The sequence below is a fragment of the Oryctolagus cuniculus genome, chromosome 4, assembly GCF_051225735.1.
Source record: "Oryctolagus cuniculus isolate XC-2025 breed Fujian yellow rabbit chromosome 4, ASM5122573v1, whole genome shotgun sequence".
Taxonomy (NCBI): domain Eukaryota; kingdom Metazoa; phylum Chordata; class Mammalia; order Lagomorpha; family Leporidae; genus Oryctolagus; species Oryctolagus cuniculus.
The window spans coordinates 52971737-52999601 of record NC_142870.1 but is presented as its reverse complement, the minus strand read 5'-3'; the positions used below and the strand labels follow the sequence as shown (position 1 = coordinate 52999601).

Here is a 27865-nt window from a genome sequence, read left to right as displayed (position 1 = left end):
ATATATATATATATTGGATGTGTTGGTTCCACTTAGCTGTACTCTCTGCAGATGCATGGTCATCTTATTTCTTTACACCACATTAGATAAGTTGCAGTGCCTACTTTAGTTTAAGCAGAAGGACCATGTAAGGAAAAGAAAAAAAAAGTTCCATTAAAAGGGGAGAAACAGTTTAACCTTGTTGGCCTAAGAGGAAGGCAGATTGTTATTAGGGAGAGAGATCTGCACTCTGTTTAGGAAAACATGGGAGCAGATTTTGACTCTGGGTCAGGCCCAGACAAAGAAGTGTTTAGTACTTTGTACACTAAAGAAACAGGAGTATAAAGTTTCCTCCCAGGCCACTGATAGAGCCCCAGTAACACTGAGCTACTGGGGGAAGTGTAGAACAGAGAAGTCTTGGATCCAGCAATTTCCTGGCAGGCCTTGAACGTGAACGGCTGGAGATGGCAGAATGGCAGAGGCTCTCGTGGCAGTGAAACAGCTATCGTTCTGTTGAAAATTGTTGCCTGTTGTGTGTGTGCTTTGTTGTAATTCTCAGTCATTACTCTAAGTCTTCAGGAAAATCTGTCATGCTTTACAAGCCACCAGATGGAGCCTGTTGGAGCCAAACTGTTATGGTTAACTGCATGGGTTACACGAGAAAGTGACTTGAGGCAGCTGTTGTGTGAGAATCTTTTTATTTATCTTTTTAAGATTTACTTACTGATTTATTTGAAAAGCAGGGAGAGAGAGAGGAGGGGGAGAGGGAGAGAGGGAGGGGAGGGGAGGAAGGGGATGGAGAAGTAGGGAGAGAGAGAGAGAAGGAAAGGGAGGGAGGGAGGGAGATATATATATATATGTGTATATATGTGTGTGTGTGTGTATGTGTGTATATATATATATATGTGTATATATATATACACATATATATATGTATATGTATGTATATATATATATATATATGTATATATATCCGCTGCTTCACTCCTCAAATGCCTGTAACAGCTACAGCTCAGCCAGGCTGAAGCCAGGGGCCAGAATCTTCATCCTGGCCTCCGACATGGGTGGTAGAAAAATAGGTATTTGGAGATCATCTGCTGCCCTGTCACCTCCCAGGCACTTGAACAGGCAGCTTGGAAGTATGGAATAGCCAGGCTTGAACTGGCACTCTGATAGGGAATGTGGGTTCCCAAATGGTGGCTTAATTCACTATACCCCAATGCCCACCCAGTATAAGAGTTGATATATTAGGGACATATGGGTGGTAGCTCTTTGCAGAGATAAAGAACCTTTAGGAAACTAAGCAGAAAAGAATACTTTTTAATAGCCTAGTAGCCCATTTACCAGTGGCAATCTATACTGTGCTTTTCTGAAGGGGAACAAGAAAGCAGACATCTCCTGGCCTGGGGATAATGGCAGCACCTCAGAGATGCCTGTTGAGCAGCTCCCTAAACACTGGCACATCTGAGAACAAACAGGTGAACATTGTAGTAGTGACTATTTTGTCTTTAAAGATTTATTTATTTATTTGAAAATCAGAGTTACATAGCTGGCGCCACGGCTCAATAGGCTAATCCTCTGTCTGCGGCACTGGCACCCCGGGTTCTAGTCTTGGTCGGGGCGCCGGATTCTGTCCCGGTTGCTCCTCTCCAAGTCCAGATCTCTGCTGTGGCCCAGGAGTGCAGTGGAGGATGGCCCAAGTCGTTGGGCCCTGTACCTGCACGGGAGACCTGAAGAAGCACCTGGCTCCTGGCTTCGGATCAGCGCGGTGTGCCGGCTGCAGTGTGCCAGCTGCAACAGCCATTGGAGGGTGAACCAACGGAAAAAGGAAGATCTTTCTCTGTCTCTCTCTCTCACTGTCCACTCTGTCAAAAAAAAAAAAAAAAAAAAGAAAGAAAAAGAAAAAGAAAGAAAGAAAGAAAATAAGAGTTACAGAGAGAGAAGGAGAGGCAGAGAGAAAGGGAGAGAGGTCTTCCACTCACTGGTTCACTCCCCAGATGGTCGCAATGGCCGGACCTGCACCAATCTGAACCCAGGAGCCAGGAGCTTCCTCCAGGTTTCCTATGTGGGTGCAGGACTTAGGCCATCCTCTACTGTCCTCCCAGGCCATAGCAGAGAGCTGGATCAGAAGTGGAGCAGCCAGGACTCGAACCAGCACCCATATGGGATGTCAGCACTGCGGAGCGCCAGCCCCTGCAGTAGTGACTATTATGGTGAACTCTAGGAAGGAGACTCACAGATCAGGCAAATGACACAGGGTGCCAATATCAGTGGCTGGAGGTTGGAGATGTGAGGCAAATAAATACACTTTAAAAGCAGCTATCTGCAAACAAGTGGTTGAAAAATATATAGAACACTAATAAAACCCCCAAAGATTCATCACAGTTTCAACACAGAGTCTGTTTCATTTTTTACCTTGTCTACTTTTTTCCCTTTTAAAATTTTTATTTCATTCATTGATATTTTAATCTGTATCTCCAAAGATTCTTATTAATACATAACTATGTTGTGTCACACCTAGAAATAACTGATCATAATTTCTTAGTGACAAATATTTTGTCAGTGCTCAAATTTTCCTGTTTTTCTCATGTTTATGACTTTTTAATTTTGTTTTTTAAACTTTTTTAAAAAATTTATTTGACAGGCAGAGAGAGAGAGAGAGAGGGAGAGAAACAAAGAGACAGACAGACTCCCTAAATGCTCACAACTGCCAGAGCTGGGCCAGGCTGAAGCCAGGAGCCCAGGACTCAATCCAGGTCTCCTAGGTGGGTGGCTGGCACCTACACATTTGAAGCCTACTGCCTCTCAGCGTGTGCATTAATAGAAAGCTGGAAGCAGGAAAGGAGCCAGGACTTAAGCTCAGGAATTCTGATATGGGACAAGGGTGTTTCAAACAGCATCCTAACCTGTTCCAAATAGCCACCCCAGCCTACTTTTTTAATCATAATAAAAAGGCCACAATCTCCCCACCCTTGCCGCCACTTTTTTTTTTCTTTTACACCATGCAATTTAATTAAGAACCTGGGACATTTGTCTTATAGACTTTTCCAGACTTTGGACTATGTTGATTACATTTCTGTTTTGTTGTTGAATAGGTTCTTCTATGTCCTGTAAATGGCAGTTAAAACTAGAGGCTTGAACTGACGTAGTTGCAACTTTTTATTTTTCCAAAAATACGTCATAAGCAGGGTTGTGTACTTTCATCAAGAGGCATAAAATGCCTGATTGGTTTTCCTTTTATGATTAATAGTTGCCACCGATGACCAAATTTATTTATATTATTTATTTATTATTATATTATATTATTTATTATTTATTATATATTATTTATATTATATTATTTATAAAGAATTTGCAATTATATATTTATTTATTATATTATTTATTATTATTTATTATTTATATTATATTATTTATAAAGAATTTGCAATTATATATATTTATTGTATTATTTATTATTATTTATTATATAATTTATTTATATTATATTATTTATAAAGAATTTGCAAGATGGTAAATTTAACAGTGTGCTCTTCCTCATTGTCTGTTATCTGGAATATTTTCCCTTATTGACTCTGGTTATTCTAAGGTAGTTTATGCAGGAAAGGCAGGTTGAATCCTTGGTTTTTCCTTTATTCACTGGTTTTAGAGTAATGAGTTAGCTTTCTAGTGTCCTCCAAGCTAGTACCTAGTTTCTAGCACCCTTAGTGACCACTACGTTTTTATTATCATTATTATTTTATGCATTTAATCACCTTGATGTTTCAATAAATTGCATTTAGTTTTCTTATTAAGGTGGTTCATTCTTGCCCCAAAGAAGTCTCTTTAAATTGGTTCTGAGAGTCCTTTTTGATAGCCTTTTTGCTTTCCAGAATGAGAACAAAGTTTCATGATCATCTAACTTATTTTCTAATCTAGGACTTGAAGCAACCATCACCCAAAGGAGTCCTATTTCCTTTAGTAGAAAATGGTATTTAGAGACCAAAGTGAGGGTAGAGGACTACTCATTACTACTTGTTTCCAGGTCTTTTCAGTGAGCAGTTAGGATACACTTTAAAATATAAAATAGATTCCAATCTCATTCTGACATTGTCAATTGAACATCTACAGGATTCTTGCTTAACCTCATTGATCCTCCATCTATATCTCCTTTCTCCCAGTCAGGATCCCCATCCTCAGTAACACCAATATAATTACTTATTTTCAATACCACATGACACACAGATAGCAGTCTCAGACTAAGAACACCACCACCAATAACAATATAATTGCTGAAACCAACTTAAACCATTTTGAAGTTCCTTTTGTCCTTAGGGTGCATCTCAGAATAAAAGTACAGTTAAACTCCATACAGGATCCCTTACTCTCTGGCTTCTGGTTAGGATAATTTGTAAATGGCATTCTCAGAAGATTAGAATGTGGAGATAGATATTTGGGTGCTTATCCCTCACTCCCTTCTTGCTGGAAAGTGGTCTTTAAGTGAGTTTTCCTTTCTCTAAACTCTTCTGAGGCAGCCTCTTTGCTAAGCTTACCTTTCTCATTAGAGTTTGGTACCAGCTCCCTTGAATTTTTAGTAATGGAAAAAAGCTTCCATTTTTGTTCCAGTGAGTTTTGTCCACATTTGTCCACATCTCTGTGCTGTTATTCAACTCTTTTTAATTAGCACCTTGAGTTAGAAGTGTTACCTGCTTCCATCTGGTGTAGCTTAGCTAATAGAGAAGTCAATGTGCTGTTCCACCTTTTGGCTACAATTAGTTGGCTTGGAAATCTGAATCTGCAGGATCTAGTTGATATTCTCCACACTCGACTTCCCTTGTAACTTGCCAGGCCTGATATTGTGGGATTATCATTTAAATCAGTGGCTTTCAAGAATTGAGGTATAAATTATACCAAGGATCCCCCAAAACTTTCCCGGTTGTATCTGGAGAGAGCTCATGAATCCCCTACTTCCTTATGTACCTAATCTAAAAATTAATCTAACCAAGAGAACACCTGGATAAAGACGTTGATTCTTTTTCTCAACCACAAACCACAAAATGTCCTTCTTTTTGTACAACTGGATGTCTTAGCTCTCTTTCTTCCAGGGCCTCACTATGGCACATCACTCAGAGATATAAAATATTCAGGATGACAAAAAATGACACATGTATAAATATTGGTATTAGTGGAACAGGTATTGTGGTACACAGCTTGGGACACTCACATTTCCTATTAGAGTGCCTGGTTTAAGTCTCAGGTACTTCATGCCTCTGATCCAGCTTCCTGTCAATGTGCCTGGGAAGCAGTAGATTCTGGTCCCTGAATTTGAGTTCCTGCTACTCACATTGGAGACCCGGATAGAGTTCCTGGTCCTGGCTCCAGCCAGTAGCACCCCTGACTGTTACAGCCATTTGGGGAATTAACCAGTGGATGGAGCTCACTAGCTCTCTCTCTCTCCCCCTGTCTGACACTGTCTTTCAAATAAATAAATGAATCTTTTTTTAAAAATGGTTTTTGGGATGAGAAGAAATGACTCTAATGTCTGGATAATGAATATTTTTGCAAATTAGGTGGTTTCCAATTTTTCTTTCCCTAGAATAAAGCAGGCCTACTCTTGTTGTTAAAGATCATTGAGGAGGGGCTCAAAGATGGCGGAATAGGGAAGAAGCTCACTGATAGTCCAGGAAAAGATAGTTGAATAAAAGTGGAGTTGTATAGTCTCAGGTAAGAGTTAGGAAAAAACTGCAGAGGAAACTCTTCCAGAATTAGAGGGACACGTGGATCTATGTGGAGGACATGGGCACCCACGGCTTGGGAGCCCAGCTGCTGACAGTCTTTTCCTCCACACCAGCACTGGAAAGAGAGGTGAGGCAAAACCACAGTGGCCTGAGACACTGGCAGAAAAGCGGCAGGAAAAGCCTAGAGGGAATGAGGCTTGAAGCCCCACAGGGGAAAGTACACCAGTCTAACTAGAGGAGAGAAAAAAATAAAAGAAATGGTACAGACACGATTCTCTCTCTCTCCACTCACCTTACAAAGGCAAGCAAGACAATAGAGCAGGTGACATTTTGGACATATATAACAGCTGCACCATCTTGGGGTTGCGCCCACCCTTAGCCACAGAATAACCTGACTCTGGTTGGGAGTAATAACAGGAGACTAAGACCTAGTGAATGTGTGGAGCTTATGAACTGGGACTGTGAAAAAAAAAAAAAAAGAACTGAGGGTGTGTGGGAGAACTCACAGTGTGGCTGAGACATGAGCAGTCTCGGTGGGAGACACCACAAGCTCGGGCGGCCTTGGCTACCTGGTGAGAGATATTGCAGGGGAAGCTGAGCTTGCACTGAGGACTGCACAGATCCTTTTTGCGGTCCTTGGTACAGAGCAGACAAATATTATACCCACTGGAGCTAGTGCTCAGGCACTGATGGCCATCTAGGAGAAGAGCTCAGTTGAGCAAAATTACTTTCCTTCTGAATTAAAAAAAAAAGAGAGAGACAGAAGATTTACCATGCCAAACCTGGGTGTGTCACCTTTGGCACACCCTTAACCCTGAAGAACTGAATAGAGCTTTCTGGCCACACCTACCACAAGCCTCTAGAGATTCACCAAAAGCAGACAGTCCATTTAATCTAGAGTCATAGTATAATGATAAAAGCCACCACAGTGGGAAAAAAAAGAATATCTCCACAATGCCAAACAACAAACACAAAAACTGAGGAAACAAGAACAAGGAAGACATCATGACGCTCCCAAATGAACTTGACACTCCAATACAAGATTATGAAGATGATGAGATAGAAGAAATGCAAGATATAGAATTCAAAAAATTTATGATAAGAACATTTAGAAGTTATCAAAAACAAATGCATGAACTACAGAAATCCATACAGAACAGGACAGAAAATCTCTCTTGTGAAAATGCAATCTGTCCCAGTTGCCCAGTTGCCCCTCTTTCAGGCCAGCTCTCTACTGTGGCCAGGGGGTGCAGTGGAGGATGGCCCAAGTACTTGGGTCCTGCACCCACATGGGGGACCAGGATAAGCACCTGGCTCCTGCCTTTGGATCGGCGCAGTGCGCCAGCCGCAGTGCGCCAGCTGCGGTGGCCATTGGAGGGTGAACCAACGGCAAAGGAAGACCTTTCTCTGTCTCTCTCTCTCTCACTGTCCACTCTGCCTGTAAAAAAAAAAAAAACCAACTATATATAAAAGAAACCTAGATGTGGGCCATGAAATGTGTGATAGGGATGCATACTTTTAGAAAATAATTTTAGTGAATGCATGAGCATGAACAAAAACTTAAATGCAATGCAATTAACTCACCCTACATTTAATGATGTCCTAACTGCCAAAGTCCAGGATGAACAGGGTGGACAAAACAGTGGGAATGGGTATGAGATAGAATAAAGGGAATATTTCAGTAGTGACTGAGATTTATCCAAACACCGTAGGAGAATTAAGCAAGCACAACAATGGAAATTCAAGTTTCCAAAATCATTTATAAAATGTGAAGTATATTTATGGGAATTAAATGAAAGTGGGTTTTGATTCAAGAAGTGACCACTGAAGCTTTGACACTGGCCATTGTATCGGTTATAAAATAGTTGATGACTCAGCAGTATGCAAGTTTAACTCACAAGGTTAAGTGATTGTACTATGATTTCTAAACAGAGTACTAATCTCTAACAGATTTGTTTTCTGTTTGATAACATTTTATACAACATTGCAATTAAAGTTTAACAATCAATATAGAGGTGTTCTATGCTAGAAGGAACCATCATGGTCACATACAAGAAGGAGTAGCAAAATTAACTCCTGGAGTCAGCATTAAGGTGGACATATCTGGATATGTGACAAGGGCAGGGTGGAGCTTCCCAGTCTTATTTGTAGCTGTTGCCATGGTATAAGGGTATGTTTGTGGCCTGTCTGCTGCTAACAGTGAGTCATGCTTACAAATAAAAAAATTAATAACTTCATAGGATTACTAAACTTTATATAAATCTTACCAGCGACATCCCAAGAAATAAAGGATTAACAAACAAAACAAGTCATTAAGTTTACAATTCTATGCATGATTATGTGTAGTGCTATTACTCTAGCTAGGATATTTGATGGCTATTTCCTTAAAGATAAACTATTAATGTTCATTAGTGTTCACCAGAGTTTGAATACATGCTATAAGAAACAGTTCTTTGTGAACACTTCTAAATTTCTTATTCATTAAATAACTTATTTATTGCAGTAAGCAAAGAACATGAAGTTGAAAGTATTTTACAAATAACTTATGGTTTGGAAATATCCCAAGAATTCTTGAGTTCTAGTATCTTGTTCCTGCATCTAGAAGTTTCCTATCTTTTGGGAATTTTTAAGCATTACTCTCAGTGTCTGATGCACAGGCAACCTTCTGAATGTTAATTTGCTTTTGTTAACAGGAAGAAAATAGGACCATATGAAAATATTGGTTAATTCCATGATCAGCCGTTAAATGAATTTCTAAGTTAGAAATCACCAAATATTTATTAAATGAAATTTAATATTTCATTTCATTAAGTGAATATACATTAAATAGTCATTAAATGAAATTCTAACTTAGAAATCACCTAAGAATTTGACCAGTTTGCCAAATCTGTCTCCTGGGCTGTGATCACTTCTTGGAGTATTGATAACACTGAATGGCCCTCGTGTATAGCATGCAAAAATGTTGAAGTATTGTCTCTCATAAGGCATTGTCTAAATCAGCCAATTAGTTTCCATGACATTTGAACCTAAGTTGTCTTGATTGTCTACCAAAGAAAATTATTCTACCAAATTTTTTAAAAAGGCACTAAAAATCATAGGATGGAGTGAGTCACTGTGCACTTACTCCTCATGTAGGATCTCTGTCCTTAATGTGCTGTACATTGAGATTTAATGCTATAATGAGTACTCAAACAATATATTTCACTTTGTGTTTCTATGGGGGGACAAACTGTTGAAATCTTTACTTAATGTATACTAAACTGATCTTCTGTAAAAAAAAAAAGAAATTATCAATTCCCAACTTGACTCTCACTGGGATTAAACATGACAATAGGTCTGATCTGATTTCATCATCATTTAAAAAATCATCTATTATTTTTCACTTTATGTTTCTGTGTGGGAGCAAACTATTGAAATCTTTACTTAATGTATGCTAAACTGATCTTCTGTATATAAAGAGAATCGAAAATGAAAAAAAATCATAGGATGGAAAATCTTTTAAAAAAGGAAGAAATCGTCTCTTACTCATTCTCGACTCCTGATAAATCACAAAATCCTATTGATAGGATTTATAATATATCCTTTGAATCTGTTTTCTTTACCTATCCACTCCATTGCCAGTACTAACAGCAGGTCTTCACTATTTCTCCACTAAATCATGGCACTCAAACCCTAATCTCTAGCTTGGCTTCCAACCCATCAGCTGCTGTGCTACCACATATCACTTCATTCTACTAAACTGAAAATATGATCAAATCTCATCTATGTTTAAACCCCGTGCTGTGTTGCTCTCCAAATCTTTTTGTTAATATTTTTTTGTTAATATTTTAAGGATTTATTTGTTTATCTGAAAGTCACAGTTACAGTGATAAGGAGAGACATCTGCTGGTTGACTTCCCAAATGACTGCCATGGCTGGGGCTAGGCCAGACCAAAGTCAGGAGCTTCTTCTGGGTCTCCCACATGGGTTGCAGAGGCCCAATTACTTGAACCAATTTCTACTGCTTTTCATAGGCCATTGGCGGGGAGCTGGATCAGAAGTGGAGCAGCCAGGATAAAAACTAGTGCCCATATGGGATGCTGGCACCATAGGTGGCAGCTTTACCACTACACCACAATGATGGGCCTCCCCCCCCTTTTGTTGTTGTTGTTAATTTAAAAAATATTTCAAAAGCAGAAAGACAGACAGGCACAAACCTCCTACCTACTGGCTTACTCCTCACATAACTTGCATCAGCTGGGATTGGGCCAGGCCAAAGCCAGGATCTTAGAACTCAATCCATGTCTCCTTTGTAAGTGGCAGGGACTCAACTACATGAGCTATCACTCATGTTGGAATCAGGAATGGAGCCAAGACTCAAACTCAAGCACTTTGATATCAGATGTGGGCATCCCAAGTGGCATCTTAACCACTGAGCCCAACACCCACTCCTTTGTCCCATCTCTTAAAGAACTAAACTTAAACATGTCATAAAAATCACATCATGATCTGATCCTACACCTTTGGCTATGCCTGAAATTCTCAATCCCTTCTTGCCATCCTATTTACCAATGGGTCACTCACTGAAGTCCAGCTCCAAAGATTTTTCATGCTGTGCCCTCCTCCTTAACCCAGCACAATTGCCCACTCTACTCTGTATTTCTCCCTTCCTCGTCCAGGATTTTATTGTTGCATTTATCAAACAGAATTATATTCTGTATATAAGTGTGTTCTCTATTAAACTGTGTATGTCTTGATGGCAAGGCCTATTCAACTTGCGTTCTCATGATCTAGGCTTAGTCCATGATGAATACTTGTTTAATTGACATGATTCACTGTGAATGAAGAGGTACAATATCTAATAGCTTTGTTTCCTGATGGTTAAGCTATCTCTCCACAGTGTATTTAAGATGTTTCTTTTCTATTGGTAACTTCACATAGCTAGAAACTAATCAGAGGCACAGAGAAATCATCTGCATAGCCATAGTTGCTCTTGTGTCTCTTAGAATTAAAATAAACACAATGAAGATGGTAATAATAATAATAAAAATAATAATTGTGACCTAGGAGGCTTTGGTTAATGGACCAGATCCTGAAGTCTTTAGTGTCTCTTGCCCCGATAATAGATGCCAGTGCAGCACTTTTCCTCCCAGTCTCAGTTCTGTTACCCATAGAGAACCACAGCATATTCATCTACACTATCTTGTAACAATTCTAAATGCAACCTTTTCACAGTCATAGAAAAATGCAAATTAAAACAAAAATGGAACATACCAAACACCCACAAGACTTAGATAAAAATATTCATTTATGGTTTTTTATCAGTTTCATAATAACATTTTCCTGTTAACAAGCGATTTTTTTCCTCTAACAGCATTTGTATAGATAACATGCAAGTTCTCCACCCCATCCTCCTCTTCTACTTTTTTCCTTTCTTTTTAATTTTCATTGTTGTGTAAATTAGGGATTTCTGTATGACTATTTGCAAGGATTTTTTATAGAGGTGAGGATAGTCACCCATGCTAAGAGACTTTAATTTTTTTTTATTAGAGAGGCAGAGTTAGAGAGTGATAGAGAGAGACAGAGAGAAAGGTCTTCCTTCCATTGGTTCACCCCCAAAATGGCTGCTATGGCCAGGTGCTGCGCCAATCCAAAGCCAGGAGCCAGGTGCTTCTTCCTGGTCTCCCATGTGGGTGCAGAAGCCCAAGCACTTGGGCCATCCTCCACTGCCCTCCCAGGCCACAGCAGAGAGCTGGACTGGAAGAGGAGCAACCGGGACTAGAACTCAGCGCCCATATGGGATGCTGATGCCGCAGGTGGAAGATTAACCAAGAGAGCCATGGCGCCGGCCCGAGACTTTAATTTTTCTAGTGTAGCACGTTTCTCTTCTGTAGTCACAAAAATCAACAAATTTTTCAAACCTTGTTTGTCCTCACAATCCTTTATGATATCTTGCCTCTTTGCAAGTATACACCTTTTTCCCAAAAGAACTTCTACCTCCCCAGTCCCATTCTTAGACAATCTTTAGCAGACAAATTATATGGTTTTTGCTCTCAAGATGTATTGCTCACATTTAAGAAGTATATGTTCTAGGGACTGGCATTGTGGCGTAGTGGGTGAGGCTGCCATCTTTAGTTACAGCATCCTGTGTGGGCGCTGCTTTGAATCCTGGCTGCTCCATTTCCCATCCAGCTCTCTACTGTGGTTCAGGTCCTTGGGTCCCTGTACCCGTATGAGAGACTCGGAAGAAACTCCAGGCTCCTGGCACAGCTCTGGCTGTTATGGCCAGTTGGGGAGTGAACCAGCAGATGGAAGGCCTCTCTCTCTCTCTGCCTCTCCTTCTCTCTTTGTAAATATGACTTTCAAATCAGTGAATAAATCTTTTTTTTTTTTAAAGAAGTATATGGTTCTACTTTGTTTGCTTTATGATACCCATTATTTCCGGTCTCTTGCTCTCTTTGTAACTTCTTTCCTTTGTGTATCCTGAGTGATAAGTGTTTTTGGCATCTGAACCCAGCAGTTTTGATAAAGGAAGTCACAATAGTGCTGAGGGTGTTTAAGAACAGGATGTCAGGGAGAGTTGTATAAATGCAGATATCAGAAATCAACAGTAAATAAGAAAAAACAAACAAACCAAAAGGATGCTGCCCCCATCAGAGTAAGAACTGCCATCACTGAGAAGGGCAGGTGCAAGGGGGAGGGTTGGAGACAGAAGGCTTCGAACTGTTTGGGTGAGGCACCCAGGGGCGATAGATTCAAGAGAGAAAATTTGAGCCAGAGACTTAAAATCCTTCCAAACTGCCCTTCACGTGCCAAGGATGTAGTATAGCCAAACATTTCTGCAAATTCAAGGACTCAGGGAATACTGTTCACATTAAGTCTGATTGAAACATGTCCCAGATGGGCTGATGCTGTGGTGTAGTGGGTAAAGCCATTGCCTGCAGTGCCAACATCCTGTATGGGCGCCTGTTCAAGTCCTGGCTACTCCACTTCTGATCCAACTCTCTGCTATGGCCTTGTAAAGCAGTGGAAGATGGCTCAAGTCCCTGGGCCCCTGCACCCTTATGGGAGACCCAGAAGAAACTCCTAGCCCCTGGCTTTGGATCTGCCTGGCTCTGGCCACTGTGGCCATCTAGGGAGTGAACCAGCGGATGGAAGACCTCTTTCTTTCTCTCTGCCTCTGCCTCTCTGTAGCTCTGCCTTTTGAGAGGAAGAGGGAGGGGGAGAGGGAGGGAGAAGGGGTGGGAGAGAAGAGGGAGAGGGGGAGAGGGAGGGAGAAAGAGAGAAAAAGAGAGAGAAGATCTCCCAAAGATGATCAGTGAACCTTCAGCAGGTCTGGGGTGAACACTGATTATACTTAAAAGAACTAAGGAAAACAAGGGTTAACCTAAAAGTTACTGAATAAAATATAAACATTGTATTCATATAAACTTTCAGTATGGAGTCTGTTATTTAATCTGCAGTTTAATGACATTTTATTCTAGTGACTGCCTTTATAACTGGAATTTTATATAATACCAATAGAGCCATTTTTTCCAGAAAGTATCTTGTAATTCCTACTATAAGCACTGGATTAATTTGTTCATAAAATTTTATTCTTTTTCCTCCCTAGATTTCTTTAATTTTAGTCAACAGTGTTATTAGTTATGGGCTGAATTGTGTCCTCCAAAAATTCCTGTGTTGAAGTCCTTACGCTAGTACCTCAGAATGATAGAGTATTTGGAGAAGGTCTTTAGAAAGGCAAGTTAAAATGAGCTCCTTAGGGTCAGCCCTAATCCAATCTGACTTGAATCCTTACAAGAGGAGGAAATTCAGACACAAGGAGAGATCCAAGAAAAATGTGGGCAAATGGAGAAAAGGCCATGTAAGGCCACAGTGAGAAGGCCATTTGCAAGCCAAAGAATGAGACCTCTAGAGAAACCACACCTGCTGACACCTTGGTGGCACATCCTTGAGAACTGTGAGAACATACATTTCTGTTTAAACCACTCAATCTGTGACATTTTACTAGAAGACTAACACAGGACGTCATTTGTAGTGTTCCCTAGTTGCGCTGTACTATGGAAATTCAGAGTGCCCATGCAATAATAATGTAGAGTAATATGATAAAATGTGCTTGTGTATTGGTCATACTGGTAAGTATATGCTTCATTTCCTGTCCATAAATTACAGACTGCATTAGAAGTAACATATTCTGCTTTACGGAGCAAAAAATATAAATGAAGAATAGGCATGAGTTGTGACAAGTTAGGATTTCCATGTCAAAAAAAGTACTGCCAGATAAAGGTTTCACATTATAATGAGATAAATTTACAATTAAAATACACTGTGGATGAGAATTCTCAACAGTGAATAATAGCACATCTGCCACTTCTATGCCAGCTGACCTCTGTTCTTCCCCTCACCACACCCATCCCTCTCTTGTAGCTTCTTGTCCTAGATCTGCTGATAGCAGCTGCTTTTGCAGTTGGTGCATCTGTAATTTCCATAGTCTCCACCCCCAGCCCCTCACCCCTCGTCTTGACTTCATGGGAGATGTTTTTTGGTGGGCATTTGTCTTCACTGCTATCTCTTTGATTTTAATGATTTGGAGGGCAAAAGAAAGAATATTCAGTACTGAGCAGCTGACACAAACACTAGAGTCTTTACTTCATTGGCAAGACTTCTAAGACAATTGAACGAAGCAGTAACAGCAGGAACTCTTGTACTCTTCCAGACCTTAAGGAGATTACTTCTAAAGTATCACCACATGTTGTTGCAGGTACTTCATAAATATCTTTCAACAGGTTAGAGTTCCATCTATTTTGATTGTACTAAGAACTTACAAAATCAGAAATGAGTGTTACCAAACTTTCTCTCCTTGATACATATTTATCAAGATGGATTTTTATAAACTGTAAGTTTTTATACTTAATTTTGGTATTGTGATACTAGCCTATAATATTTTCACCTCTACCCTTTTGGGATATTTCTTTTAAAGCTCCTTTATATATTCAGGCTTTCTGTTTTCCCTCGAGTCAGTTTTGGTCATTCATATACAGTTTGTTGCCATTATTATTATATGAGCTGTTTATTTTATTCAAGTTTTAACATTTGATGACAGTAAAATTGTTCATAATTTCATTTGAGATCTTCAAAAATTCTCTGCTGTATTGGTAGTTATATATTCCATTTTTCTTTGAAATATTGCTTATGTGACTTTACTTTGTCCTTCTTTGGATAAGTCTATAGGCTTTTTTTTTTTTTTATAGGCTTTCAATTTTTAAAAAATTTACTGTTTGAGACTAAGAGTTCTCCAATCTGCTGCTCATTCACTCCCCAAATGCCTGCAACAGCTGGGGCTGGGTGAGGCTGAAGCCTAGAACTCAATGCAGATCTCCCCAGTATGTGGCGTAACAAGATTTTTTGAGTCATCACTGCTGCCTCTCAGGGTCTGCTTTGGCAGGAAGCTGCAGCCAGGAATCAAATCAAGGTTCTGCATGGGGGATCCAGGCATCTTACCCACTGGGCTTACTGGCCACTCCAAGGCTGCCTTTCTAAGAACCAGTTTTAAGCTTTATAGATGTTTTCCATGCATTTTATCTCAATATTTGCTGTCAGTGTCCTCTAGTCATAGACTGCTAAGAAATCACTTATAACTGAATAAGTTGGATCTATTATTTGTTGCAACAAGGAATAATGTGCATCATGAGGAACTGCAGGTCATCTCAGGAAAGAGTATTAGAAAAGACCTGTTAACGTACTTGGTCTTCGCCTGGGTCTTTGCCTGGGTAAGTTGAGAGGGCTGAAGGAAGTGGGATTTGCTTTGAATTTTGATGTTGTCAGGAAGTAGAAGTACTTTGCAATAGGATTTTTTTTTTTTTTTTTTTTTTGACAGGCAGAGTGGACAGTGAGAGAGACAGAGAGAAAGGTCTTCCTTTTGCCGTTGGTTCACCCTCCAATGGCCGCCGCTGCAGCCGGCGCACCGCGCTGATCCTGGCAGGAGCCAGGAGCCAGGTGCTTTTCCTGGTCTCCCATGGGGTGCAGGGCCCAAGCACCTGGGCCATCCTCCACTGCACTCCCTGGCCATAGCAGAGAGCTGGCCTGGAAGAGGGGCAACCGGGACAGAATCCGGCGCCCCAACCGGGACTAGAAGCCGGTGTGCCGGCGCCGCTAGGTGGAGGATTAGCCTATTGAGCCACGGCGCCGGCTCATGCAATAGGATATTTTAATACATCTTATTCTTACAGACAGCAGACTAGAATGAGAAGGCTTTAATTAATAAAAAAAAATTCACATGAGCAAGGAAAGGGGCTATTTGGTATTTTAGGGTTTACACAGTGACTTCAATTTAGTCTGTGCTTAAGCAAAATTGTAAAGTGGTCATGATGTTTTTCTTCTTTATTACTTTATTGTGGTTTCAGAGAGAACTTGTCTGATATTGGTGAACTGTGAGATTATTTCTGTCCAATAGAATAACACAGGCTAGCTGTGAGTACTAGGTTAGCTCCTAACTATGTAGTTCTAGCTGTATTTGTGTATATTCCTGGATGTCTGGATAAATTCTGCAAATTTTCTATGTTGAAAATTATGGCCAAAATAAAACTTATCATAAATTCATTAAAAATGCTGTTAGCAAAAAAAATCATTTAAACTGCTGGTGAAACTATATATTGGTATAACCATTTAGGGAGTGGTTTAGCTCACTTAGACTAACCACGCCTATGCCTGTGTCCCAGAAATTTCATTGCTATAAATATAGCCAGTGGAAATGAGGACATGGTAACTTTAATAGCTCAAAATTGGAAATAATCCAAATGTCTATCATAAGTAGAATGAGTAAATATATTATGGACACTTTTATGCCAAGAATATATTAAACAAGACTGGAAGAAAAACATGAAATTGCACATACACATGAACCAGACATGTTAAGGGGAATAAGGCTGATCCAATATTCTATGCATTTTAGAATTACATTGATATAAAGCTCAAAGACAGAAATATCCATTTTGTAGAAGTCAGAATGGTGATTGTCCTTGTGCAGTATGTTGATTAGGAAACCACTGAGCAAGCTAAAGTTAATTTATATATATATATATATTAATTTCATGGGATTATATATAAATAAAAAATTACAGAGCCATGTATTAAGGATTTGTAGACTTTCCTGAAAGAAACTTAACCCTCAAAAAACAAGGGGCCAGTGCTGTGGCATAGTGGGTAAATCCCATATCTGTGATTCCACATGGGCACCAATTCAAATCTTGACTGCTTAACTTCTCATCCAGCTTCCTGCTAATGGCCTGGGAAAAGCAGTGGAAGATGGCCCCTGCACATACATAGGAGACCTGGATGAAGATCCTGGCTTAGGCCTGGCCCAAGCGCTGGCCATTGTGGTCATCTGTGGAATAAACCAGCAAATGAAGATCTCTTTGTTTCTTCTTCTCTCTCTATAACTCTGCCTTTCAAATAAATTGATATTTTAAAAAAAAGAAAACACAAACAGCAACATCAACCATCGATGTGGAAAAAAATAGAAAAAGGAGCCCTTATACACTGTTGGTGGGAATATAAATTAATACAGCCATCACGGAGAATAGTATGAAAGTTCCTCAAAACAATTAAAAACAGATCTATCATATGATTCAATTGCCCCATTTCTGGGTACATGTCTGAGTAAAATAATGAAACCAGGCTATGAAAGATACCGCATTCACATTGCAAAACTACTCACAATAGCTAGGATTTAGAATCAAATGATATATTCATTGGTGGCTGAATGGATAAAGAAAATATGGTTGATGTGCACAATAGAATAGCATTCTGCCAAGAAAAGAATGAAATCTTGATATTTGTAGCAAAATGGATGGAACTGAAGATCATTATGTTGTGTAAAATAAGCCAAACAGAGGAAGACAAATACATGTTCTATCATATGTAGAAATTTTAAACATTTATATATTCAATCTGAATTTAAAATAGTGATTGCTAGAGGCTGGGAAGCATGGAGGTAGTGGAGAGGGGATTGTAGAATGGGTACTAAAACACATAACTGGTTCTGGTGCTTTTCTGCACAGTGTGGTGACTATGGCTCATGATGTATAATATCCTAGATAAAGAACTGGAAGACAGGAGTTTGTAGGCTATGACACAAAGAAAAGATAAAGCAATGGAGAGAGTGGTTGTGTGGTATGATTGGTTTAAGTTGTTATATACGTGTTGAGAAGTTACATTGTACTACTTAAATGAAATATTAACATGTTAATCCAAAACTTAATAAATTTTAAAAAATGAAAAGGGAAAGAAAATGACCAAAGTTGCTAGCTACTTACAGCCATATTCCTCTTATTCCTGTAAGAACTAGAATACGATTCCAGACTTATCTTTGGAAGTTCAAACCAATAGAATTTAAGTAGTGTGATGAGCACCATTTCTAGACTATGCTCATAAAAACCTCATGAATGGGTGTGTCTCTTCCTTGCTTTTTGCTCCTTTGGGCTGTGATAGCTCCTACATTGACCTTGCAAACCACTACTCAACAAAGCATAGGCTTTTTTGGCTGGACTCTGAATAGTTCTGGGGAGGATGGCTTGGAGAACTGTTCAATGCATTATATTGTTTCTGAGCAAGAAATAAACTTTTACTGCATTTGAACCATTATACATTTTAAGATATCCTTGTTATGGAAAACTGACTACCCCAGTGACTACTGGAAAGATGGCATAAGAAGAGGTATAGGAAAATTAATCAAGAATTGAATTAAGAATTAAGGATTAAAGGGAGAAAAAGCCATTTAGGCCTATTTACTTTTGTTATCTCCATAAAAAATCCAAATGGAAGAAATACATAAATAAGACCATAAAGATAAGAGAAAATATAGGCAAATGGCTTATCGCTGAACAATACTACATTTTTACAATATAAAATCTACAAGGAAAAAGACTTATAAGTTTAAATTAAAACACTATAAACAGAGCCGGTGCTATGGCATAGTGGGGGAGGAGGAGGGGAGAAGGAGGGGGAGGGACAGGGACAGGATCATCCACTGGTTCACTGGACCAGGCTAAAGACAAGGAGGGATGTCACAGACCCAAGTAGCTGGGCCATTTCCTCTGCCTCCCAGGGCATGCATTAGCAGGAAGCTGGTTAACAGTGGAATCAAAACTGAAACCCGGGCAGTCTGAAACAGGCTGCAGAATCTCAAGTCCCATTGTAACTACTGTGTTAAATGCCTACACCAAGATGGCACTCTTTAGTGTAAAGATTCTTCATTCATTCAGCAGAATGCTTTTTATTTTCAACCCTGTTTTGTGTATGTGCATTTGTGCCTTTTTGGTGTTAAATAGTATCCTATTATATATAAAAAAGAAATACCATAATTTGTTTACCCTTTTTTCCTATTGAAGTTCACTGGAGCTCTTTCTATTTTTCATTTACTATGAAGCTACTATGAATACTCAGATCATTTTGTGAAAACATGTTTCCAGTTTTCTATCATGTGGCAGAAGAACTCAAGCTCATGTGTAGATATATGCCTAGTTTTATAAGAAAATAATTTTTTGCCAAACTGGTTACACCACTTTACATTCTCACCAACCACACATGAGAGCTATACTTGCTTCATAATCTTTCCATAATATGATATTGGCAGTCATTTTCATTTAAGTCGTTCTGGTATATGGGTAGTGATATCTCATTGGGGTTTTGATTTGCATTTCCCAATGACTAATGATATCACATTTTATGTGTATGTCCAGGGCTTTTCCCCAAAACTGAAGTATGTTAATTCTTCAGTATTGAATTATCTAAGCTTTCAAACTCCTGTTGCAATTATGATCAAAATGGCTTTAGTTCTATTCCCTTGAGAAATACCAAAGTCTTAATGTTTAGTCATTCTCTTACCTTTCCATTACATAAAGCTTTCCTCTCCTTCAGGAAACTTGTTTATATTCTATTTACATGGGTTCCAAACTAGTTTTGTTAGCATTATTCCCAGGTATTTTAATATATTTGTGGATATTTTTTCAAAATGTTTGCTTTGTTTATTGATGTTACAGGGAAGGTTAGTTTGCAGTGAGTTATACCGTATCCCTGACTGTCATTAAATTCTCCTGTAAGTTACAGTAGCTTCTCAGCTATAGTTGCAATCACATTAAATAAGTCAGTCCTTTTCCAAGCAGATATATTTTTTTCTTTAGTTTATCTATTGTATTGCCTAGAGTTGTGGTTCTAAAGCAGGGTTATTTTGCCTTTCAAGAGATATACTAATAGGTCAAGGTCAGGGATGGAGTTAAATATGTTACAATGCACAGGGCAGCCTCCCTCCTCCCATTGTCATGTGACCTGAAGTGTCAATTACACCAAGGTTGAGAAACTATGCTTTAGAACTTCCAGAAAAGCACTAAGTAGTGTTGGTGATAAAATAACTTTGTCTTACTCCCGATTTTTTTTTTTTGACAGGCAGAGTGGACAGTGAGAGAGAGAGACAGACAGAAAGGTCTTCCTTTTTTCGTTGGTTCACCCCCCAAATGGCCGCTACAGCCCGCACACTGCACCAATCCAAAGCCAGGAGCCAGGTGCTTCGTCTGGTCTCTCATGCAGGTGCAGGACCCAAGCAGTTGGGACATCCTCCACTGCCTTCCCAGGCCACAGCAGAGAGCTGGACTGGAAGAGGAGCAACCAGGATAGAATCTGGTGCTCCAACTGGGACTAGAACCCGGGGTACCGGTGCCGCAGGTGGAGGATTAGCCTAGTGAGCCACGGCGCCAGCCATCTCCTGATTTTATTGCAAAAACTATATTCATTAATAAGTACAAAATTGGTTGTAAACTAATAATAAGTATATCCTTCAGGTAAGAGTAATGCTTCCTAAACCAAGGAGTCTTAAGTTTTCTTTGATTTTGATTGGAAGAAAACCTACCATTCTGTAAATTTAAAGTACATATACAAATCAGGAAGGAGAACTATTAAGATGTAAGGTTTCACCACCTAGCTTCTACCATAGCCATTTGTACTGGCTGAGTTCACCAAATCCTGACTGTCCTGTTTTATGGTTCACAGAGGAGGGTAAGGTCCCTAGGAAGATTATCAATCTCAAATTGGTAGAAATAGCCCTTCTGCAATAGAAATCTCTTTACACATAAAGCAGATTTATTTGCATGCACAACAATGAGGATAGGAAGGAAAGTCATCTTTGGGCAAGTGGAAACCATCAAGGCTTATGTAGACCCACTACATTCAGCTGATGGCTCAGTGGACTTTTCTAATTGCTCCATACAGGCAAGATGGTATTCCAGATAATTTATGTTCTTATTCTGTTTTTCCAGGAATTCCCCCACAAAGTGAAAGAGCTATAGAAATAAAACAAGGAAGGACTCACATTAAGAGCCATGTCTGCAATAAGAGTAACCTACACAATTGTAGCCTACACATCAGCATACCTGGGAGCCTACTGGCAGCAACAGCATTTTAAGAAGGGACCAGGTGAATCATATGCATACTGATGTTCCCCACTGCTCTAACACATTCAAGACCTCTACTTTCAATGAGTTTGAGTGTTAGGATATCTCATCAAAAAAACAGATTAAGTAAAATCAGCTACAGCAATGCTTGTCAATCCTGTTGATTTGAATCACATGGAGATTTTGAGTAGCTACCCAGACTCAATCGCCAAAGACTGAGATTCAGGTGGGTTGGCATAAGACAGGTATTTGTACCTCTTTAAAGCATCTCAGTGAGTTCAATATACATTTAGAATTGAGAACTTGTGAGCCAGAGTATTCTCTTTGACTTCCAGGGAAGCTACATAGTTGGTAAGAAAGAAGTTACCACTTCCTGGTTATTAGTGAGCATTCTACCTTGAAGACTTCAGAGAAGTCTGTAGAATAATAAGTTAACATTAACAGCCACTTTTGTAGTGAGGGCCTAGGATAGGCGTTCTCAACATGTGGCCTCCAGCCAGTGACAGCATCACCTGGGAACTTATTAAAAATGCAAATTCTCAGATCCCACACAAAACCAAATCAAAAACTGGGAGATGAGGCCCAACAGTTTGTTGCAGTAAGCTCTCCAAGTGATTCTGGCGCTCAGTAAAGCTTCGATATTTCTGGTCTAGGAGATTCATAAGCAGGAACATTATTTTAATTACCCAGAGTGCATAATTCCTGGGAAGACTTTTCCATCTTGTGCTGAACTGCATTCTTCCTTTCCAGGACACCTAATTTCCTATCCCCATCACACTCCCAGAAATAAGTTCCTAAACTTCCTTGGAGACAAATAAGCACCTACTGAGTGATCCGCTGCCTTAGTCACATTTCTGAGAAGCAGCTCATACCTTAGAAGTGAAAGAGGACACTGCTCGTCAGAAGCAGTTGACGACTTACATCTTTTTCACCAGTGTCAGAAGCTGAAGTCTGCAGGTCTTTCAGCAACTTGCTTAGTACATTCTCCATGAACAGAGCAGACTTTAAGGCTTTCACGCCAGTTCCCCAGTTATCCATAGCTGGCCTCTGTTAGAGAGGGAGAGAGAGGGGTGATTGTCCTTCAGGCGCAGTTTTGTGAGAAAAGCCAAACAAGCATTTAGCAGCAAAAAATTTACCCAAAATGATGACACATGTTGCCCTCAAGGTCAGTTGCTGAGAACAGGTAGGAACATGAATGATGCAGCAAGCTATGTGGTAACCAATGATTTTAACTCTATAGTCCTGGTGAAGGCCCCATAGAGGTGATCATAGCAAAGTTATATACTCACCTGAATTACCGGAAGGCAGATTTTGCCCTCACGTTTCCTCAGATATCTCAGGAACTGCTTCGCATGCTCCCTCTTCACCTCAGCCTGCTGCTCAAAGAACACGGCAAAAGGAGGAAATTCTGTGTCCTCACCGTAATAACAGGCCTGGGACAGAGGAGAGAATGGAGGTGCGAGAAGCTTATTTTTCAGCTGGAATCTTACAGGAACTCACTTTGTGCTCTTGGTGGCTGTCCAGAAAGAGACATTCTTTGGTCAGCCGCGTGCACTCTTTTTGCCTTATACTTCCAGAGGGCCCTGGCTGTCTCCCGGTACCTAGCCCATTTCCAAGAGCAGTCACCCAGATTCCAATATATTGGCACATGTCTTTAAGGGTTAGATTTGTGAACCTACATGCTAGCCCTTGTATTGATTAATTATGTAGACATACAATTGAAACCCAGCATAAGTTACATGACATTTTAAAAATATCTCATTAGTCCTAAAATGTTATAAAATGCATCTACACTAACTACAGCACCACATATAGGTGTAACATTATTTATTCAGCCTGCCACAGGTGTTTGATGCCCAGTTTTGTGAATCCACTAGAAAGAATTGTGATTCTCTCTATCATAGCCCATAGTTTGAAATCACAGCTCTTATTCACCAGGACCCCAAGCAGTAATATTCTAGCCACTGAGTAGCTTCTCATCTAGTATCACACTATAAATAAGGTCATAAACCCTGTAACAAGGGAGTTAGAAGGTAATCCTCACGCAGATCAGAGCTAAAACCTCCCTCTCAAAACCCATACAAACCATAGATAAATAAGCATCACTGATGTTCATCTGGTAAGATGCTACGTGGTTAATCATAACCCTACACTCTTCATGGAAGGGGCCGTGGGCCTGGTATTCCATCCCAGCCTTTGGAAAGTCCAGCTGTAAAAAGCACTACCCACAAAGGTGAGGGACTTCTTAAATACTAGCAGGCAAACAGCTAGCCCACTCCTTACAACAAGATGACATTCCACCCAGCTGAGAGTAGCTGTAACTAATTTACCAATAAGGGCCCTGTTTCTAAATGAAAGAACTAATCTGATCAGAGAAAATGGTGGGAGGAAAACGAGGTTGCTCTTCCTAACTATCCCAGTTGGCGTTCAGAATTCTCTCCTTTTCTGTCTCTGCTGTGATCTGAGAAGCCCATGATACTTCTGAAATCATGTAGCAGTAATGGAACAGGGGAACTGCCTTTATTTTTCCCCTTCCTTTAAAGATCATGTGGTGAAGTATGATAATTTTCATGGTGAATGTAAGAAGTTTGGGTTGGCCGGCTCCGCGGCTCAATAGGCTAATCCTCCGCCTGCAGCGCCGGCACCCTGGGTTCTAGTCCCAGTCGGGGCACCGGATTCTGTCCTGGTTGCTCCTCTTCCTGTCCAGCTCTCTGCTGTGTCCCGGAAAGGCAGTGGAGGATGGCCCAAGTCCTTGGCATGGGAGACCAGGAGGAAGCACCTGGCTCCTGGCTTTGGATCAGCGTGGTGCGCCGGCCGCAGCGTGCTGGCTGCAGCGGCCATTGGGGGGTGAACCAACGGAAAAAGGAAGACCAGGCCGGCACCGAAGCTCAGTAGGCTAATCCTCCGCCTTGCTGAGCCAGCACACCAGGTTCTAGTCCCAGTCGGGGCACTGGATTCTGTCCCGGTTGCCCCTCTTCCAGGCCAGCTCTCTGCTGTGGCCAGGGAGTGCAGTGGAGGATGGCCCAAGTGCCATGGGAGACCAGGAGAAGCACCTGGCGGCCCCTGCCTTTGGATAGGCGAGGTGCACCGGCCACGGTGGCCATTGGAGGGTGAACCAACGGCAAAGGAAGACCTTTCTCTCTGTCTCTCTCTCCCACTCTCCCACTGTCCACTCTGCCTGGCAAAAAAAAAAAAAAAAAAAAAAAAAAAAGTTTGGGTTAAAATACATTCTTTGCCAAAAGGGACCCTAACTAAGGTGGCCTCCTTGCCTTTAGGCCAACCACACAAAATCAGTCTTAAGGTTGAATGTGATGGAGTTCTGAAGCACCAAAATCATATCATCTGAATTTAGGGGAGTTTCATTGATAAACTGACCTTGGTGGGTAGGCAAGACTGTAAAGAAATGACTACAGGAAGCAGAATATTTCACCAGGAGAAGAAGAACACATGGGCTGTTGATGCAAGATGTGCTAATGGCCTCTCCAAATTATTTATTGAGAACCTTTCGACTCCTACCTCAAATTATCTCGCAGAGGTCCCCACCTGCCCTAACATACGCCTTCTCTCTTGCCTCCTTTGAGGGCACTTTTGCTTATTTTGATATTTCTACAGCTCATAGTGGAATATTTGTAAATAATATGCTCTGGGTCATTGTTGATTAATAAAAATGCATTTTTTCACTTAAGTGAAGTGTAAGATTCCCCATGCCTGGCATATTCCTGGTTTGAGTTTAAGCCATGTCTGTTGGACTTAGTGGAAGTGGCAGGTCACCAAAAGTCCATCTCCATGAGGCAGTGAGGGTGAATGGCCTCCTCAGGGAGACCTCTTCCTAGGAGAGGGAACCAAACATTGCAAGTTTGGCCCAATCACAAAGATAAGGTCATCGTAGGGAGAGGATAACTATAAAAAAGCCCTGTTATTTGTTACTTTTGTTTCCTTATCCAACACTGCCTTTGTCACCAACTGAAATCATAACTTAGTCCCTGGAAGAGAGCATACCTTAAATGAGTGCTTCTCAAACTGATTTGTGTATGAATCACGTGGGGCTCTTGTTAAACTACAGATCTCAATTCTTGGGATCTGAGATTCTGCGATTCTCAGATGCTTCTGGTTCATGAGCCACACTTTGAGTGGCAACATGGAAAAATGGAATTAGAGGTCAAGTTTATTGTGAGTCAAAAAGTTTTTGAAATTCGTGAATAGTTGTTTTTATAATATGCATTTAGCATGAACTTTTGACAACTCCTTGTGTACATGGATTTCAAATTATTTTTGCACCAAAATCAATGTACTTTTTAATGCCCTGAATCCTTTGAAGTACCCTCATACATTTCTAAAAAAGCTATTTCTATATAAAGTCTATAACACACAATGGCATTGCTGGGGAGTCCTCTAACAGGACGGGACAATGGGATGTTCCTGTGCTGGGCCTCCAGAGACCACTGCACTGCATCAGTGTGTCCCAGCTTCAGGAACTCAGTGGCAGCATCCCAGGGAAGGCAGCAGTGCCCTGGCATGCTGCAATATCTAGCATCTGAAGGTTAACACAGATGAAGAGGAAAGAAAACAGTAACTGACCTGATAGCTAACCAATTTTGCTCAGAATACACATAAAACATTACCTCTTAAAACTTTCTGGGACAGTTGCTAAAAAAAAAAATCTGTTTTCTTATTGCTAATATGAGCTCATCCACAAAATAGCAAATCTGGAAGATAACAGATTTACTTAGTAGAAGCTATTATGATGATTTGGCTATTTCTGGATCATTTATATGGTTCCTCTATGTAAACATGACATGATTCTACCATTCCATCTGGGCCATTACACAGAACTGGATACATATGAGGAAAATATTTCTGTTCTTGTAGCTATGTACTATCAAGAAATCTTGCTAACCACTTAAAAAACCAACCTCATCAATGTATACAAAACTGAGTGGAAAGAAACACAGCAGCAGCAGTAAGAAGTCACCCAAACTGTGGTAGAATCACAGGTGATTTTTTTCCCTTTTTCCTTTTTTCCATATTTTTAGCAATCCTATACTATTAATTGTTTTGAAAAAAGAACAAGACAGGTAATTTTCTGGAGCTTTAGCACGATGCCTTTCCCTAAGAGAAGCACCACATATAAATTTCTGTATTTTTTAAACTACAAATATAAGGCATAATCACTATAAGGTATTACAATAGTACAGAAATATATAGAAAGTACTTGAGGGGCCAGTGCCATGGTGCAGTTGGTTAATCCTCCTCCTGCGGTGCCGGCATCCCATATGGGCGCTGGTTCTAGTCCTGGCTGCTCATCTTCTGACCCAGCTCTCTGCTGTGGCCTGGGAAAGCAGTAGAAGATGGCCCAAGTTCTTGGGCCCCTGCACCCGCGTGGGAGACCAGGAAGAAGCACCTGGTTCCTGGCTTCGGATCAGCACAGCTCTGGCTGTTGAGGCCATTTGGGGAGTGAACCAACAGAAGGATGACCTTTCTCTCTGTTTCTCCTTCTCACTGTCTGTACCTCTCTCTCTCAAATAAATAAATAAAATCTTTTAAAAAAAAGTGCTTGAAAAGTTCATGGAAAAATGGAATTGAAATATTTTTATTTTAGTAGCCCAAATTTTGAAACACATGTGTAATTTTTTAATAATATTCATTACCATTAAGCAAATTTTTGAAGACCCCTTACATTCTTAGATATTGAAATGTTGGGCATCAAAATAAGCATAATTTAGTTGCATTTTCCTTAAACTTTTTGAAGTACACTCAAAATGTAGAAAGTGAAAGCCTATGGCTAACATTTTAGTTCCAATATTTATTAAAATGTCATTCGATCCATAAAATGATTGTTACATTTTGACAATTTTATGAATTGACTTTTTAATTACGGGTATGATCAGATTAGTTATGTGATATCTGTGTACTCTCTCTGCTTGAATGTGGTGAAAATACAAAGGCATTTTAAGAAATAATATAACTCTTAGCAGGCATGTGTCACAGCAGGTTAGACTGTCTCTCATAATGCTGGCATTCTAAATGAGTACCAGTTCAGATCCAGGGTGCTCTGCTTCAGTCTAGCTCCCAGCTAATGTACCTAGGAAAGCAGCAGAAAATGGCTCAAGTATTTGGATCCCTGCAATCCATGTGGGAGACCCATATGGAGTTTAAGGCCCCTGGCTTCAGTGTGGCCAAGCCTTGGCCACTGTGGCTATTTGGGGAGTAAACCAGTAGACAAAAGATTTCTCTGTCTCCCCCTCTCTCTGTTACTTTGCCTTTCAAATAAATAAATCTTTAAAAATTATGCAACTTCTAATTTTTTTGGAAACTTAATCCAAATTTTTTGTCTTTTATTTATTCATTTATTTACATTTTATTTATTTATTAGAAAGGCACAGAGAGAGAATCTTCTATTAGCTGGTTCACTCTCCAATGCTCATAACAGCCAGGGTTGGGCTAGACTGAATCTAGGAGCTTTGAACTCCCTCTGGTTCTCCCACAAGAGTAGCAGGGACCTAAGTACTTGGATCATTACTTGCTGCCTCCTTGGGTCTGCAGTAGCAGAAAGCCAGAATGGAGAGTGGAGCAGAGCTCAAATCCAGGCACTTGGATATGGGATGCACAGGGAATCACATGTTAGGCATATTTAAAAGAAAAGGCAACATTTAAACACAGTAGTGGGCATTGAGTGGGTCTTCAATAAATGGTTATGAATGAAAGAATTTATTAAGATAGCTCAAAGAAATGATAGGCTTTAAAAGT

At 40.2% G+C, this 27865-nt stretch overlaps 1 protein-coding gene across 4 annotated transcripts in view; it reads right to left on the bottom strand.

The window, feature by feature from the left end:
• LOC100355064 (ferritin, heavy subunit-like) overlaps positions 1-24296 on the bottom strand; it is a 36160-nt gene extending 11864 nt beyond the window's left edge. Inside the window, exons 1-4 of one of the 4 annotated variants that reach the window (XM_089331540.1) lie at positions 23205-24296; positions 22408-22551; positions 22040-22165; positions 15536-17058 (exon numbers count right to left, since the gene is read on the bottom strand). In XM_089331540.1, the coding sequence (XP_089187666.1) occupies positions 16930-17058; positions 22040-22165; positions 22408-22551; positions 23205-23306 (501 nt within the window). In that variant the 5' untranslated portion in view covers positions 23307-24296 and the 3' untranslated portion in view covers positions 15536-16929. Of the gene's footprint in view, positions 1-15535; positions 17059-20785; positions 21008-21990; positions 22166-22407; positions 22552-23204 lie in introns of those variants that run through there. The other 3 variants (XM_089331541.1, XM_089331539.1, XM_089331542.1) reach the window with 3 other exon arrangements.
• Positions 24297-27865: the final 3569 nt, after the last annotated feature.